General features: G+C 37.7%; 1 protein-coding gene across 1 annotated transcript in view; it reads right to left on the reverse strand.

Annotated features, from left to right (window-relative positions):
* Positions 1 to 18,988, reverse strand: part of LOC306770170 (semaphorin-6D-like) — a gene marked incomplete at both ends in the record, with an annotated part of 80,963 nt that overhangs the window by 54,503 nt on the left and 7,472 nt on the right. Inside the window, 12 exons of the mRNA XM_079258997.1 lie at positions 5,316 to 5,393; positions 9,021 to 9,161; positions 9,253 to 9,426; positions 11,146 to 11,301; positions 11,397 to 11,528; positions 13,153 to 13,280; positions 13,405 to 13,494; positions 13,790 to 13,878; positions 15,215 to 15,337; positions 15,671 to 15,761; positions 18,234 to 18,335; positions 18,579 to 18,635. Coding sequence (XP_079115123.1) covers positions 5,316 to 5,393; positions 9,021 to 9,161; positions 9,253 to 9,426; positions 11,146 to 11,301; positions 11,397 to 11,528; positions 13,153 to 13,280; positions 13,405 to 13,494; positions 13,790 to 13,878; positions 15,215 to 15,337; positions 15,671 to 15,761; positions 18,234 to 18,335; positions 18,579 to 18,635 — 1,361 coding nt within the window. The remainder of the gene's footprint in view (positions 1 to 5,315; positions 5,394 to 9,020; positions 9,162 to 9,252; positions 9,427 to 11,145; positions 11,302 to 11,396; positions 11,529 to 13,152; positions 13,281 to 13,404; positions 13,495 to 13,789; positions 13,879 to 15,214; positions 15,338 to 15,670; positions 15,762 to 18,233; positions 18,336 to 18,578; positions 18,636 to 18,988) is intronic.

Raw genomic sequence — 18,988 nt, forward strand, 5'->3', positions numbered from 1 at the left:
CTGGTCACCGATGGCTCCATGCTTCAAACAAAAAAAAAAGGTTGCGTTTTAATGATTACCATTTCAGCTCTGAAGCTTCGGCCAGCTTGTTCTCACCAGTAATGCTGCGAGTAAACCACAAGGAACCACAAACTTTCTCTCCACATGAGCTTTTCCTGTCTGAGCTTTTCCGCTTCGAGTTTCTGGATGAAGAAATGATGAAAAGAATAGCTTATGCTTCAGCAGTAATGATTTTAACCTTCCAGATGAGTCATGCAGACAGCTCACCTCCACTGACCAAACTTTTCTGAAAAGTTGGAAAAAGATGCAACCCCCCCGCCCCCTTCCATAGCAAGGAACTGCATCAATCGATGCGAGGAGACAGATCAAGAGGAGACGGGCAAACACAAAGAGCTGTCAGCCGAGAAGCGCGCACATTCAGTTTGAGTTGAGATCAATACAGGGATTATGTATGCCTGCTGGAATATTTGTGTTTGACATTGATTTAGTTCATATTTGATGGAAGTGTTGGAGCAATGACACAGATTTGATTTATCAAACAAGAGCTGGAAATCTAGCCGGTTACTGATATGGATCTGATGCGATGTCTGCGAGACGACTCGGAGTGGCTGCATTTAGAAAGCCTTCAGTTTCCATGCCTTATTCACAAGGAAGGCTTCACTGGGAGCCTTTCAAACAACATTAAGACATCTCCTGAAGATATTTGTGTTTTGTTTGTGTGCACAAGATTAGAAAAAAAGTAAACTTCACACCAAGGCTGTATAATGGTGTTCTGGAAATAAAAGCTCATCTCTTTGACATTATCTATGACGTTATCCTCAGTGTTGGACAGGTGCTGGTTCTCAGTGTAAATGCTGTCGAGACAAAGAGATGCTGAGGATATGTGTGCATTAATACACTTTGGAAAGAGAGCAGCTTTCAGAAATGGATTAGTTCATTAATATGGATTGATTTAAACTAATTTACCAAGGTCTTAATGAGATGCCTACGTAATGCTTTGGTCAAAATAACATACACATCACAGCCGCTCCTTTTGATTCCATTAATTAACACCTCTGTTCAAGTGTGACCAGAGTGTTAGGATTGTCATTTTTCATGACAGGTACAATATGAATCAGTAAGAGAAAGAAAAAGATGAGTTTAATCAACATGACAAGTCCTTCATGTCAATAAAGTTTTATTATTGACAACAATATAAGTTATAATAAACAGTGCAGCAAACCTAAGTTTAACAATTTAAAGTACAAGTAGACTAGAATGAATTCATCTGTTATTGAATTGAATTAAAAATAATAATAATAATAATAATAATAATAATAATAATAATAATAATAATAATAATAATAATAAAAATTTAACATTATTAAGGCAAGATTTTGGTTGTTTTCATTGGTGTAAACACTGATGTATGTGATCTTGATGGTTATGGCTCAGAAGATTTGAAAACCCCTGCACAAAACAAAAGTACCAAGCTTCATTCAGAAGAGGAACAGAGCAAAAAAAAGAAAAAGAAAAAAGAAAAAAAAAAAACCCAACCAGTTAAACAGAATTAATTTGCATTTTCAGGCCGATTTAAGGCTTATTTTCATAGAATTGTAAACACAAGCCAAAGACAGAAGATATTTATTCCCAATAAAATAAATAAAAAAAAGGTATGAATACATTAAAATTATTTGACACTTTCTGAAATTTATTTCTGTCTGAAGTATGTTTGCTGATAGATGAAATGTTACATTTTCTTCCTACAGAGATCTACAATATTTTCAGAGCAATAGAAACTCACAAAGTTTCAGAGTGTCCTATCTTTAGCTGACTTAAATTTTTCTATAAATGTGTTGCTTGATGCGTTTCAAAGGAAATACTTTGACTTAATCTGAATGGAATAAAATATCATTTCTCTTCTTCTGAAAAGCTTTTTTTTTTTTTTTTTTTTTTTTAACCAACTTATACTTCTTTTGCATACTATGTTACTTTTTTTTTTTTATCTCTAATTTCAAGACTTGTTTACTTAAGGACACAAACATTCTAACCCTACATTACAGCGATTTACCAAGAGAAGGACAGAGAGCGAGAAAGACTATTTTCAAGAACTAGAATGCTCTGATTTAGAAAATGAACTCTTGATGTTTATACATTTTAGCCATTAAAGAGAATCCACGGAGAATTTTGCAATTCAGTAACATGCTATGCTTTCATTGGTGTATGAAGCCGTTGGTAAAATTTAAAGAGTTGATGTCTGACACTGCAGACCGAGGAAGATTTTGGTTTTCTTTACGTCATCTGTTCTGGATTAAACACTTACTTTTATCATAAATAAAACATGATGCAGATGCTGTGTGATGCACTTGTTGGGTGAACTACAGACTATAGGATGGGACTATGGGGGTCAGAATAAGTGAGGCAGAGAATATCATCTCCCACTGGAAATGGGAAAACCAAACCCACTTGCTACAAGCCCCATCATGTGTAGGTGATGAGTAGTTAACGCGGGAACCTAAAGAGACACATTTATGTTTTTTTTTTTTTTTTAGACTCCCGAATGCTTTTCAATTTTACTTTGCTTTGAAAACATGATGGTTAAACCTAAAGATGAAATCCTTTGTCCTATGATGGACTGGCGACCCGTTCAGGGTGAACCTTGCGTCTCTCCCAGTGCATGCTGGGATAGACTCCAGCTTCCCACGACCATGGATTGGATTAAGCGGTTTAGAAAATGGATGGATGGATGAAATCCTGTGTTTGTTTGTGCTCAAGTCCATCAACATGCTGAGGCGGGATGAGGTTTAGAAACGTGCATTTGCAAACAAACTTAGAAGCACGTCAAATGAAGTGTGTACCTTTGTGCCACCTTTCGCTCAATAACTTCAAAGTGTCAGGTAGCTTGGGTTCACTTCACAACACTTCATGACAATCGATCTGCGGCCGCAGCACAGTTTGTTTCACCATTACTTTCACTCCGTCCACAGATCAAAGTGATATTATTTCAATATTTCTCCCTTGGGGGGGTAAAGAAAGCTTGTTTGAAAGCTCAGAGAGCTGAGAAGCATCGGCAAGCTCCTCATCTGTAAATATCATTAGTTATAAACTCTAGCTGGTCATCAGCCACCATGAGAGCTGCTGCAGACTCAGTAAGCACATCATGGAGCCCTTGAAGTGGCCACGTGAGTCAATTAATGTGCACACTTTCTTCCAGCCGTGATGACTTGCAGTTCAACGAGGCTGATGGCAGAAACAAGCAGTGGGTCTGAAGATTACAGATGAAACGATGAGGAGAATATTAAGGGGGAGCTTTTGAGTCGAGGGAATTCATCAAGAAACCCCCCCCCCAAAAAAACATTAATCAGGATGGCAAGAGCTAAAAGAGGACAGGGCATTAAACATCACTTCAGTTTGTCAGAGACCTTTCAGTGTATCCCAACCTGTTTTGTTAGATAATATCTGCATGACTACTCAGTCAAGTAAACAAACAAAAAATGGCATTCAGAGCTTCTCACAACATGTCCAATATTCACTTTCCAGTCTTATGTGACAAAGAAAACATCAACTTGTTATATCAGGGTTATTTCAAAGAGAATATCTGACCTTTTAGTTAAAAAAACAGAAAAAAAGATATTTATTTAGGATTTAATAGGTTCATAACCACTGTAGAAGATAATACCGTATATGCAGTATGCAAGATCTTCCATATTTAGGGTTTATATTATTTATAGACTATTTCTCAACATCCTTGTTTAGCTGCTGTACACATCTCAGTGCGGGAACTGCTGTGTCACTCTCAGAGACACAGCTGGGACGTCGGCTGTGTTATCTGCACATCAGCAGCACAGATCAGTGATCAAGAACTAGTCGCACATGAACGGTCGGAGCGTTGGCCATCTGTTAGCGCGAAGAGGTTGTGGCCATTTCTCAGAGCACAGAGCAGCATCTGGGAGGACCGCAACCTGAAGTCATCAGAGTTTCATCTTGTCTGATTTTTATCTCTGCACATAATGCAGGGGTACGCTGAGACACATTCTCTTTCCTGCACTGTCTAGACATCTTTGAAGAGAGCTTTCTATGCTGCTGATCTTTATGTTCATGGGACAATTTTAAATCTATTTGCTTTCAAATGAGTTGCTGATGGGATACTCTGTTCTGATGACTATTTACATGTTAAAGAGAATTCTCTAATTAACAACCGATGCGGATATTGCACCCCCTGCTGTAACTGCAATGTTTGCACTCATCCACAGTCTTAATTACATCCATATCCTTCACACATGTGCAGCTTTATCTCCTTCTGATTTCTCCCCCGGGGCCAAAAAGTTTTTCTTTTATCAACCACTGTCCTTGTGTTCTGGACAGTTCTGTCAGATTCTATAAAAGAAACTTTAGAGATGAGATTAAAGTCATGTATAATAGGTGGACCTGTTAACTCTGCAGTGTGGCACAAGATGCCATAAAAACTCTGACGGGACTAAATATTTTGATAACTGCAGACTCAGAAGACGTGTCAATCCAGTTCGGCATACTGGACAATGGTGTTTACATGGTCGAAGCTTTACTTTTACATTAAAAGTTAAGATTTGAATTAAAACGCTGTTGCCAATGGTAGCGGTTGTTACAACATTGACATTTCCAAATAATTTATTATTATTAGTTACAGCTGATTTATACAAGCCGTCTGCAGATGACGAAGATAAACAATCTGAGATGGTTTGAATGGTGTAACATCCAGTACGCAACTCTTTCCAGACACAACACTGACCAATGCAAATATAAATGCATGGATTGTCTCCACTTAGGCTGAATTTGTTTTGAAAACACCTGCAGAAGAATTTTGGATTTAGGTTGAACAGTAGCAAGAAGCGGCAACTCCCTGATGAATCTGTTGCTGTGCGCACAATCGTGTCAAATATGCGAGAAAAAGCTCCTTTAAAGCTAAATAGAAATCTAGATATTTCAAAAAAGCTTGAAGGTTTGCACTTAGAAGACAAACAAACGTGTCCTTTCCACGACACAACAGCCTTTTTACCGTTGAAGCATAACAACGAAGTGCACACAGTACATTCAGACTGACATCCTTTTTAACATTTGTCCCCATTATGCTTCAACATCCATCCTTTTACTTTGGCTGCGAGAGCAAAAAGCATCACGGATTTCTATCTTTCAGACGTACGACCCTTCAGTGGCTGTGGCAGATATATGAGCAGAGCCGCCAGAGTTTTATTGGCTGTCAGACTGATGATGGCTGAGTGGAAGGAGAGGGAGAAGGAGAAGACAAAGAGGGAGAGGGACACAGCCAGAGAAAAAGAGAGAAAGGAATCAACACATACTTGAAGCCCGGCGCCATGTTGGCGCAATTCCCGGTCCGGAGCCAGATGCAGTACGGGTCACGAGAGGCCAGGCAGGCTCTGGGAAGATAGAGAGAAAAGAGGGAAGATGAGGGTCACTTGTTCCTATTTGGATCCCCGTTCGCTGTTTTTTTCTGGTTTGAATAATCCTCAAAGGCCGACTCTCAGATGAAGCTGGAACACGGTTCTCTTTCCTTAATGTGCTTCTGTTTTCTGTTTTCATCCATTTTGTCCAATTAAGATGGAACTGGAAACAGAGAATTAGTGTGAAATGTAAACATGCAGGCGTTTTAAAATGAGAAACCAACACCATGAGGGACTCGGTGGCTCAGGTCAACAGTATGCTAAAGCCCCAAAAGGCTTAAACTCCGTTTGTAAAATGGAGTTTTGTAGATTTAACATAGAAATATTCAAAGAAACTTATTATGTTCATGTTATTTTAGGGAAACATGCAATATTCTGAACCCTTAACGCATTTAAGTCATTATAAGACAAGTTCATACAAAGGATTGGTATATTTATGATTAAGAGGACATCAACAATGTAACATGTAAACTTGTCAGACTTTCCTGTTTTCACACAAACACACTCTCTCTTAATGTCTGACACACACATATACAGGTAGGTTGCCATTTTAGATGAAAGAAAACCTCTAGAACACAAAAGGTCACAGTCCCTGACACAATTACACACAAAATACGCTTTATCTTGTCACACACTTCATCTAAATGTGCAGATAATCCTCAAACAAAAGCTGACTCTGTCATCCATTACCAGTCCAGTTTCATTCACACTCTGCTCGTCATTCGAAGCTGTACAAGCACATGCACACGCACACAATCCACAAGCCAAACACAGAGTTCGCTCCAAGGCCAGCTGAAACAACTGTGGGAAAACTTACTTGCGTAATCACAAAGTCACATTGTGGAGTTGAATCTGGAGTCCTTTTGACAACAGAAAGGTAAAACTCGCATAAGGGAATATTATATCTTTAAAACTGTGAGCTGGTTAACAGACTGAATCTGATATCAGGGAAAATATTGGACTTTTGGAGTTTAATCTTTTGCCTTAACTCCATATTTTCCACTTTACATTTTCAGAGTGAATTTAAAGGATTCTTTAAATGCATAATTTAAATGTAATTAATTTGAATTGTACAGCTTATGAGACGACACTAAGCTTTGGTTATCGAAATGCAAGACTCAAAATGTGCTTATTTTAACAGTGTAAGATAAAAATCGCCCCATGCGTAGCCTTCTACTGTATTGTCTGACATTAAATTGTCAAGAAGCCAGATTAACCAGTCTCAGGATGCCACAGTGCTACATGCATATTTAACTTCTCTGCTGTCGTGTCAATTTAAACCTGAGTGCAGCAAAAGAAGTGAAGAGAATACTGAAGACATTACTTTATATGTACATCCAGACGGAGAAAATTACAGAGGTGGGACGGTGGGAGTAGTCGGATGTCTGTGCAGCAGCTTCCTTTTAATGCTAACAGAAAAGCTCCACCTTCTGTCATCAGTTGTTTAAGGTGAACATATTGGCAGTGAGAACAGTTTCACAGCGGTAACTGCAAAAGGACTTTTAGTTGCAGCGCAAAATATCATGCAAGTGTGATTTCGTTTTGCTGGATTTGAACTTTATTTGTTGGGAATTGTAAAGTTTCAATAGCCGAGAAAACAGTTTAGTTTAACAAATAATGGGCAAATGTTACTTGTCAGTGTTGATGGAGTTGTATGGATGGAGAAGTAGATACAAAGCAACGGCAATAATATTGCAAGGCATGACCTTAAATTCACCAAAAGTGTAGCTCATTTGTCCAATGAGGGAAAATAGAAACCAATAACGGACATAATATCACAATTATGAGCCATTTTTCATTTTCACCAGTTGACAAAGGTGTTATAGAGGACATGGTAAGTAAACAGCTTCAGGTCTTTAAGAAGCAGTGTTTGCCCAATGTGTTGTCAGAAAAAACCTTGACAATTTTTCTTACTGTGTTAGACTTTCATTTAGAAAGCATAACCATAAAAAAGCAACATGTGACACTGAATTAGAGTCATTACAGCTGAATGATGAAAGCTAGAAAGTTACAGAAAGGGTAAATATTTAGCTCGGGCAAATGTTGCATCATAATCACCAGAAAACTGTTGCTAAAATGTCTTCCACGCTATTCTGCACATGCTGTTTTTGTTTACTTCTTCAAAATAAAAAATGTCAGTGACTGTAATTATGTTTTGTTTTTTTTTTTGGTCAGAAATAATATTAGGTTTCATATTAACCTGGATTCTTTCCAAATGAAACTACCAATGATGGAAACAGAACTTTGTTTTTGCTGACAAGTCAACAAAACATTTCACGTTATTTTGCTTTTTGTTTTGTTTGAAGACATGACAACATGGTGGCCACACCATGAGTTTTTTCTCCATTCAGACCCAAAACCTCCAACCGTTCTTTTTACAGTGTGGGGTGATGCACTGTCTTACATAAAGATGATTCCACTGCAGAGACACAGTTCTTCCTTTTATATCCTGCCAGGAAATGGTCAGATTGAAACCGCATGCATGTTTCAGAGTTCGTTAGACATCCTCAGGGGGGACTACAGTTTCATTCCCCTTTATCCAAGCCCAAACCATCACTCCATCACCACCTCGTTGATGTCACAGTCTCCTTTGGACATGGTGGAAATCCACCAATGATCCAGAACTTCATCCCTCTGGCTCATCCAGCGGAGTCTTTATGTATGTTTCTGTGCAACATTTCTCTTTGCAAGCATTGGTTAAGCAGGCCAAAGTAGCTTTTTCTTCGTTTATCTTGCTGTTATGTTGTTGGTGTCAGTCAGTTCTACATTTAAAGCAGTAAAGCTTGAGTTTTATTTAGCAATACAGTTGAGTGTAGTGGTTTGCAGAGTCTTTTTCTACATTATATACAAGAACATGTAACTTAAAGCCTCTTGTTTCCAAGACAATATTTATAATAAAAATAAACCCAGCATTGTAATTTATTCTCAAAACTATCTGGCATTTAAAACTGATTCAATATTTAATGCTTTTTTTTTTTTTTTTTCTTTCCCAGTTTTGCCTGAAGTCAGTCATATCATGCGTCAAAACCTCCTTTTTTTCAAATTCAGCTTGAGCATTTTTCCAAGTGTATGCTCTGCCAGGTGATAAAACAGCAGCAGAAATAAAGAGTCTGTTCCCAGGCGGGCATCTTTGTTAATATGTTTGCATGATGGAGATACAGCTGGTGGAAGTGTTTCTGTGCCACTGCAGCTGTTGCTACACCAGACTGGCTGGCATTCATTCATCCCTCTCAGTAATTAAAATGAGCCTGATTAACGCTGATGTGTGTGTGTGCACGTGCGCTTCTCTCGAGTGATGAATGTACTCTAATTTGGGCCGTGAGCTCTGTTCTTTTCAGCCTAATGACGTCTATAAATAAGTTTCCTTTTTCTTCATTTTTCACAATTCAGACCCCCGTTTCCACGGCTGCACATGAGCTCCTACAATATTGATGATGTTGCCGAATTAAGCTCCATATTTTAATGCTTAAAGAGATTCCCTCGATTTTAAGTTTCTGTCTGATTTTCCAGAGTTAACTAAATGATATTGTTTGGTTTTAAAACTTCATAGTGTAGTTGTGAAAATCAAGGCTTTAAAAGTTATTTCCTCCACTGTTTGCTTACTTTTTACAGGCTCCGTGTTGGGCGCAGCGGCTCAGAGGCACCCTGATAACACAGCTGGTGAAGGCGACAAACAAGGCATGGTGGTCCTTATCCAGCTCCAATCCCAGAACCCTCCTGTCCTCCTGACCCTGAATGTTGCACCTGGACACACAGACACACAGAACACATTATTATTATTGCATTAGCAGGGTTAAATGTTTCAGCCGTTTCCCTGAAACTGAAAAGGTAGTACTTGGAGGGGTTGTAGACATCAATGTCCTCCAGAAGTTTGGACCCGAAGCTGTCATTTGGATGCGTGCTGGCCAACACCTTCAGAACGCGGCCATCGTCTGACCCCAGGAACATCACTGTTCTGTCCTTATAGGGGCCGGCCGAAACGTCCACCACTATCTGGGTCAACTTGGACCTGAGAAAGGAGAAAATTCTTGCTTTAAAATATTACACATAACAAATCCAAGGCGAACGTCAAAGGAAGAAGCAATGTTGATTTGGAGATAAAATGTTTTACATGTTTGTAAGTTTATTCTCTTTTTAAGCAGTTAATTAAATTGTTTTTAGCAAAGCAAATCTCACATTTTCCCTGACTGCCTCAGAGTAAGGTTATATAACAGGTTGAGCAGATCGGTGCAACCCTCTGGACATCGGCACCATCATTATCTGGGTCAGCGTGGACGTTGCCAACACACAGGCCAATTCCAACATGGAATTAAGGAGCTCAGTCCCATTTCAGACTGGTAATTAGAATCTATCAGAAACTCATTTGAAACCTGCAGACAAAGATTAAAAAGGTCAGACTTTCAGAGCTGTACAGGAGCGAGAACTTCCTGTGAGCTGACGACTAATCATAGCTGATACTGATGATTATCTTCGGGGTCATGATGGTGGATTCTCTGCCTCTCAGAACTGCTGTAATTTCCAAACTTGTGCCTTGTGGGCACTCTTTGCTTTCTCCAATTTCCTTTTGACCTTTCAGGTTTCTCTTTTTATTGTCCTTGGCTTAAGAGGAGCGTGGAGTTTCCATGTTATCTCTGTGAAATGAAGCTGAAACTTGGCATACTGCTACTTGCTGCAGATTGACAGAATTATAGCTGCTACAGTGAAATCTGACAAGAATATCTCATAAATATATATTTGTAGAATAGTAATTTTGTAAAGGTGAGTAAGCCTTAAGTTAGATGCTAATTGTAGGTTAAACCTACCAATTTCCTGCTTCTCTCTTGAGCCATGTGCTAGCCTTAAGAAAGAAACTAACAACCAATATGTACCTTAGAAAATGTGATAGTGATTATGTTGTTGCAAACAGCAGTTTTGTTCATATTTTTCTGTGAACAACTTTAACATACTAAAATATAGGGCTGTGACGATATGCTTTTGTCCCGATTCGATTCGATTCAGATTTTTTTGGGTGCCGATTCGATTTAAATTGTAATTATCACAATTCTACGATATTACTGATTTTTTGTAGATTAAAAACAAAAAAAATCTGTATAACTTTTTCTTCATTTCAATGAGAAAAAAAATCAACACAGTAGCCAGATCATCATTCAGCTGCTATAATGCCCATGAAGACAAGTAAAAAGATCAATAAAAACAAAAAAAATTACAATTTTTTTTTATAGTGCATTCATTTTATTCATTTGAAAAAAAAATAAAAAAAATTTTTTAACAAAAAACAAAAAAATCGATTTTAAAATTGTGAAGAAAAGATTTCCGATTTTCTGATTCGATTTTTCCACTCCTACTAAAATACATGTATAGTATTAGTGAGTAGCAACTGTCACATAACAGCTCTGAACCAGTGCTGATATTGTAAAACAGGGATCTCCAAATCCAAGCCTTTAGGGCCGGTGTCCTGCAGGCATTGGATCTGTCCCCTGCAGCAACACACATGATTCAAATGAATTGACCTTTCGTAGAATTGTGCAGAACTGGACAACAAGCTGTTGAGATCAATTTTATTTTAATCAGGTGTGTTGTGATAGCGAAGCATCCGATACCTGCAGGACACTCGAGGATTTGGAGCCACTTTCTGTTTTATACATTTAGAGTAAATCTTGTCAGTTAAATCTTCCCAACATGCATTTTAACGCACAGTAAGTTTGCACTGGAATGTGCGTTTTATTACCTGCTGGATGTCCTGGTGAAGCAGGGACGGTCGTTGACAGAGGGAACAGCTTCATCCATCAAAGGGTATGACTTGATGAAGGTCAGCATCTCATCTGGGAACTGAACCGACGATTTGTAGTCGGAAGCCGGCCCATCGCCCGCACATGTACCAGGCCTGGTGTAAGAAAGAAAGGGAAAAAAAAAAGGCTACAAAATGTACACAGCAGGTGAGTTTATGTAATCCTGCATTCATTCAGACAAACTCATTACCTCGGTCTGGGAACCTGCTCGTCTGCTACTGGAGTCCAGGATGAGTCACTGGTCCTCTGCTCTTTGAATTTTCCATTGAAGACTTTCTCGATGTCATCCATGTAGAAGGTACAAACTGCTGAGCCTGGGATACTGGGAAAATATATTCATATATATATATTATATATATACAACATATTCACTCAATAAAAGGGTATTTCGAGACTGCAGGATTAAAAGAAAGCTCAGGGGACATTCCCATGTTAGGATTGTTTTTATGTTAATAAATAAAAATAAAAATAAAAAAAGAAGAAAAAAAGTTTGGATTTTGCCCTAAGTTGTCTAAATCTTGCTTAAAGGTGCTGCTACAGAATGCTGACCAATAAAATCTATTGTGTCTTAGTCAGAAATAGCTTAAAGTGCGGCAAGATGGATTCTGTCATGATCATTAAAAGATCTCAAGCACCCAACCGGCCCAGTTGGTAATGGCTGCCAAGCTCGCTGCTGACTTTCTGACTCACAGCAGGATCTATATAACAAATTCAGCCCTTATACAAGCCTTCCTCTTGTGCTGTTTATATGTGCTTCCTCTTGCTTATGGAGGAAGGACAGACACCTTTACTGTCGCACAGTCATCACTGGATGAATTTAACACTAATGAGGTCAGTCTCCCGCAGTATTACGAGTGTTTTAGAGTAAGAAGAAAAAGCAAGATGCAGATGGAAATCTGAGAAGCAGAAAAGAGACCAAAAGAAAGATAAAAACTAGAAAAAGTAGATTTACAGTTAATCTCCTGCCAGGAAGGCCTTATTTCACATATTTTCACCTCTTATCCAATTCCCACATTGAGTCTTCAGAGTAAAGCTGGACACACTGTCCTCCTTTTTTAAATGATGCCATTGTTTCCTTAAGCACCCTCCAAAACGTGTGCTTCCTAACATTAATCTTAGTCTTTCCTGTTCATAAAAGTTCTCCCATGCTAAAGAACTGCCCACTGTGTCCAGAACACAGCTTTTTTAAAGAGTAAATGTTGAGCTCAGGCAAATGTTGCATCATAATCACCAGAAAACTGTTGCTAAAACGTCTTCCACGCTATTCTGAACATGCTGTTTTTGTTTATTTCTTCAAAATAAAAAATGTCAGTGACTGTAATTATGATATTTCTAATTGTCAGAAATAATATTAGGTTTTATATTAACCCGGATTCTTGTCAAATGAAACTACCAATGATGGAAACAAAACTTTGTTTTTGCCAACCACTCAATAAAATGTTTCACGTTATTTTGTCAATGTTTGAAGACATGAAATAAGCTGTAAAAAAAACAAAACAAAACACACCTGTCAGATTTTCTGCATTAGTTACGAGATCAAAAACTCTGTCATGCATCAAACTAAGTCCATGGATACTGTCTGTCTGGATCTCATTGCGGATACCAGAAATACCTCTGAAAGTTGCTATTTGGAAGTTTATTGCTACTCACCCTCATAGACTTTCTGTTTAAGGATGCTCCACACCACATAATATTCTCAAACATTTTAAGCATTTCCTGCTTTCTTAAATTTCTTCCCCCTTAAATTATGTTTTCACTTCAAGAAAAAAAAAGTCTAACTGCAATACAGCTGACCTCCAGTTCAAAGTCATTTCTAGCAGTCTCTTCAGACAGATTGGTTTCCCAACACTATGCTTGCATTAAAAGACAAAAAAAAAAAAAAAGAAAACAAAACAAAACAAATACATAACAAGCATTCCCTCTCCCCACACTCCTCAGCTGGTTACCTGTTAGCTTGAGTGGTAAACACTCCAACAACCGCGGGTCTCTGGTTGATCTGCAGCACGTTAGTGAGAGACTGAAGAACGTCAAAGTAGAAAAAGGAGTCGCCAGGAACAGAACAGTTTAACCGGGCCTGAACACACAAACACACAGAGACACACACACACAAACGACCAATGAGTTGATGAGATGTTGCTCCTGTGTGGTAGAATTCAAGTCCATTGCTTTTTTTAGGAATCTTGCTTAATAAGTATCACCTTTAAGAAGGAAGTCCAGTATCTGTCCAGAACTCTGGGAGATCCTCCGTTATCATTCTTACAAACCCGGGCAACTCGAGAAAAGACCACCTGGTGACACACGAATGGGGCATTTTTCTAGTTTAGAACCAGTCAAAAATGACATTTGATCCACTTTCGAACGCTATCTTGTAAAAATGTTTTCAAACTAAAAATATTTATTTACCTGCCAATCTATCATGACTGAAGTCTCTAACAAAGCAATCTTTAACTGATCAGTATGAACAGGAGAGACTATTAGAATAAACCAGGAGCCAAAGTATGCCTAAAAAATGTAAACATTAGAACTGCCTCCTGCCTCATCTTTATAAAGTTCCTGCAACTTGTCCACAGTTTACACACGTACCTTGCCCAGGGCGGTGTATTCAACTGCAATCTCACTCAGGAAAAAGTAAACGTAGTTACCATAGTCGATGGCATGAAGAAAGTGAGGCTCTGCAGAGAAAAAAAAGATAATAATTTGTTTTCACAGTTTTTGAGGCAAGGCAAAACTCTCTCTCCACTCTAGCATTTCATCTTCAGTCTGTGCTGTTTCACACTTCCCTGCAGCTAGCAGGTGACAAAAGCCAGCTTCACTTGCCCCTACTTTTCCATTACTGACTTTTTGCACTGACCAGAGTACTTCTCTAAAGCCCACAAAGAAAAGTTTTACAGGCTTTACAAGAGTGGCAGGTTTCAATAAACCATGGTGTGTTTCACAGAACTGACTTCTGGGGAACATAATGGCAGTCCCAATTTGACCGTTTCTTGGAAACAGTCTTTCAGTCCTGACAAGCCTTCGGGTGCTCAAGTTGCAAAGTTTATGTTTTTTCATGTATTTTTAGAAACTACCAGAGAAATGCATGCATTTCAACTGAGACCAAGCTAAAGTGGCCATATTCGATGGTAAAACTGACTTTTGAGTCAAAGTTTATTTTTTTAATTATTTAAAGGTACAAAGGAAACAAAGTTAATTTAGTTTTGTTTTATAAGGTTTGTTTTGACCTTAGCAAATGCATTTTTATCCAAAAGATTTTTAATCTGCTGGTTCTGGAGTCTGACAAGGAACATACAGTACAGACTTTTGGACTTTTACACTTTAATTTTTTTAAACCCACTGGCTGCCAGGCATTGTTGTAGCAAAGAGCCCCATGTGTTTTGGAGCACTTTGGATCATCTTTTGGGAAAGTGAGATGTGGAGGGTTGATTTGGCCAAGTGAGTGTGCTGGGGTGTCTTCGGGGTGTGCAATTGGAGAGCATTCTCAACATGTTTGCACTGGGTGCACATTTAGGAGGTGTATTTTAAAGTGTTTTGACACACGCCTGGCCAAATTAGTTTTACATATACAGAAAGCGTAAAAGATGTCAAAAGACATCTTTTGGCAATCGTTGACTTTAACACTGTGTTTCAGGACATTCAAGATTAAAATCTCATATTATTATTTGCAATAATAAACTAGATCCCCAGCAATGGTTTAAGCCAGTTTAGATCATGGGGTCTGCAGGGAAGGTCTGTGAATGCACCACCAGGGAAGATACAAAGCAACTCCTCATCGCTGGATCAAATTCAGGTTAGCACTAACTTTAAAAAATACTGCGGACTAAGATAAATGCTTGCAATTCATTGGGCTGAAAGGAGTTACAACGTATCTAAATGTAAGCACTTTGATCAAATAAATATGATTTTAAAAATGGTATTGTTTATGAATGGTGATAAAGCTTTAAAATGAATTCATATGCCAAAAAGAAAAACCTAGTCTTCCCATCATCATCAAACGCAAATTTGACACACCTCTGAGCCACTTAGAGTCATATTTGACAGTCCTGAGGACAGGTCGGCCATCTCCCAGGCTTCTGTAGATGACGGCATCACTGGCTAGAAAGTCTGTCATGGTGGCAGAGTAGAAATCCCCTCCTGTAAAACAAACCCAGAGTGCTTAAGTCTTTCAGGATACTGAATTTAAAGAATTATTGAAAAGGATAAGGAAAAATATTGTAGAAGTAATTTTGCTTGCTTGAATATATCACTAGCCCAAGAATAATGAGTCCTCCAAGAGTTAACAGAAGATACATAATGTTTTATTTTGCTGTCATTTGGTTTTCCTCAGCTTTATTTTGCTTTAGTTACTGTAAACTAAACGTTTTCTGCATGTATAAATGCATTACACGAGAACATTGAAAATGGTTCTGAAGTATTATTACACAACCTTGTTCCCAGATTTGAGTACAAAAAAAAAAAAAAACTCACCAGCAAACAGTCCAACATTGGATTGTCCCGACTCAAATGGACAGCGAGCCTGACCGACCACTTCCTCTCCAACCTGCTCTAAAGAAGTCATCTGAGAACAAACAGAATAACAATAAGTATTACAAAGGAACTATAAACAGAGCTATTATTAATATTACCAATCATTATAGAAGTATAAGTCCATTTACCATTATACCACTACCAATCAGTGCCATTGTCAGTCACTTGATGGTACTGTTCCTGAATTAATAATATAGTTTTAAAATATATAGTTTTGAAATATAGAGTAATAAATTGATCTGTATCAACAGAGAAAAGGGATCGCCTATAACCTATTTAGAAATGTATCTTTAAATACAGCTAATTCTATAAAACAGAAGTTTTTATCATCAGTGAATACATTTCCTGCTTCAAACTGTTATAGGAATGGCTAGCTTAAAATGTTGTTACTGACAGGCTGTTAAGCTACATTGATAACATGTTGAGGGTTTTATTTGAGTATCTCAGTTAATTATGCTGCTGATAATGTTTTAGCTGAGCTGATAGTGCTCCGATAATATTTCACTGTCAACCTGGCAGCTTTGTCGATAGCACTATGTGTTCTGACTGCGTTAGCTGAATCGCTAACGGGGAGTTTAGCCTCCTGGAAAGGCTCATAAATACACCTGTCTGCAAGTTTTTCCCCTCGGGGAACTAAATCTGTTTCCAGCTGCAAGTTCTGAAGTCTATGACCTTTTTGCCAGCCTAACTCACATTTTTAAAATCCGAATCCATCTCATTTGCCCTCATCCATTACGCCTGCCTCATACAGGTTCTCTCCCACCATCCTCAACACTCATGTTCTTTTCTTTCAATCAGCTCGCAATGAAGTTGTACAGTTAGCCTGATTTAATGACATGATTCTTCCTTGTTATTTATCTCCAGCAGTGTCAGCTCAGCAGTTTTATTCAACAGTCAACCTCAGTTTTCATCAGTTTGGCCATCTGCCAGTACAAGGAAGTTGATGAATTAAATACCCACCGCACGACCATGCAAGTCAAACATTGTGTCTATGATATGTTGCCTGCTTTCAGCACCACTTAAAGTTTCAACAATTATAATGAAGAGTCACAGCAGCAACCAGCTGCCTGATAAATAGTTCATGAATGGTTTACGTCAGCATGGCCTCAATAAATAACAAGCAGAAAGAGTACAGTAAAGCATCTCTGCAGCCCTTTAAACCTTCTCTTATCAAAATGCTTCCTTGACAGGATCAAAGATGTCATTTTTCATGGCTATATGCCTCACCCTGTAAAATACATGCCTTGAGATGAAAAATATATTTAGACACCGTATTTATAAAAAAAATAAATAAATAAAATAAATAAATAAATATGAACAAAATGTAAAATGTTTCTTTCATTTAAAAAAGTGCAAGCTCGTGTTACATCTGCCTTTGCAAGGCATCATTGTCTCTCTAAGCGCTGCAAATCTCCCTATAGATCCAAACTCAAAAATGAAAGAAAAGCTCATCATCTTCAGGTAAATGTGTTGTTTTTCCCAACATGAAGGCTTTTCTAAGCGCAGGAACTATCTGCTAAATGGGGTCATCAGCTGTCAATCAAACAGACAGCATCACAGCAGCAGATTAGAAAAAAAGGAGTAAAGCCCATAAGGATTCCAAAAAAAAAAGCTTTGTTTCTTCTTTTGTTTTCTTTTTAGAAGGTTGTTTAGGCAATCTGACCATTATGTAAGGTGATATTAAATTTACATTGTTAGGATCAAAGACATGTCATGTTATGGCGATAAAGACAATGTCATACAAGTCAGAACTCTGTTGTCATGCCTGGGATTTCTATGGTTTAAGGATTCAAGATTTTTAAGGTTCATTATTTCTCGCATTTATATCCTAAAACAATATAATAAATGTAATTAAAAGCGCATTTGAATTCAATAAGGGAGAATTTTTATATGCTGTATACTCCGTCAAAGCCAAACCAAGTATTAAGAAAGCCAACACTGTATATCAACAATGTGGGGGAAAAAAGATTAATGAAGTCTGATTAAAAACCGAAATCAAGAAAACATGCTGCATTAGTATTTGTCTCAGGAGAAATTAGATATGAAGTTATAAAAGTCTTTAAGAAAGATTATTAGTTTTGTTAAGTAAATTCATGTATTGGTTTCATTCACAGGGTTTCATGTTAAATAACGTTAGTATTTTCCAACCCTCAGGGATCAATTATCTCAGTCAGAACATGCCTGGGGCCAATGAAGTGGCAGAGAATAAATCAAATTAAAGAATTATTAAGGCTGTTCTTAGCCTTTTCAAATAATTCAATACTTTTTAAAAAGCTTCAGACAGCCTGTAGTTATTTCCCACCACTGCAGCCTGGAAACAATCAATATGTACTGAGCTGGAAAAGAGCCTACGCTGAATGCTTTAAAACACAACTTACATGAATACCACACTTTTTTTTTTCTTATTCTTCTATTATTAATGAGATTTATCAGGGAAACCGTATGGTTGCACTAGCCACTCACATGTGTCCTTTTAAAACAAAGTCAATCCATTAATGTTTACCTTGTAGTTTCGGCAGGTTGGGTTGAAAGCATTGGTGCCACAAGCGAACAAAGTCTCATCATTTCGGGGTACCAGTACTTTGACATAGTTATAGCATTCATCCTGAAATGCAAACACATGTTGGATGTAAGAAATTGTTATTGTTATGGAGGAAAAAGTCATCCTTATATACCAAATCTCAGTCCAGATAGATTACATAAAACTAAAAAGATGGATCCCATCATTAGTGACATATGTTACCATTTATGAGAGAGGGTGTAAACTAAATTTTTGGAAGGACAGGAGAAAAGGAGAGGAATAAATGTTGCTGAAACATCATAAGAAGAATATTCTGTTCAAACCCACGCTGTTTTTCCCTCTGACAGTACACTTGCTGACGTCTTTAGTCTTCCAAGTCAGTTTCTGAGAAACAAGGAGAAGAGAGGAAAGGAGTGTCATTTTCCTTCAGGTATTGGTGAAGAGCCTTTTTGATTAGAAGTGGATGCAAACAGGTGAGGATGAATGGGACTCATCTGACTGGAAGTCTGAATAAAACACTTGTTTTGGCAACAGTTCAGATTTTGCTACAGTTTATGAGCAAAAGAGAACAGATAAAACAGAAAAGATTCTTGGAATTAACAAAAATAATTATAATAATATAACTATTTTTTTCTTTTTTTGTATATTTTTTGTATTCTTTTATACATATATACATATATATATACACATATACACATACACACATATATATATATATACATATATATATATATATA

This window comes from Telmatherina bonti (genome assembly GCF_933228915.1).
Source record: "Telmatherina bonti genome assembly, chromosome: 19".
Taxonomy (NCBI): Eukaryota; Metazoa; Chordata; class Actinopteri; order Atheriniformes; family Telmatherinidae; genus Telmatherina; species Telmatherina bonti.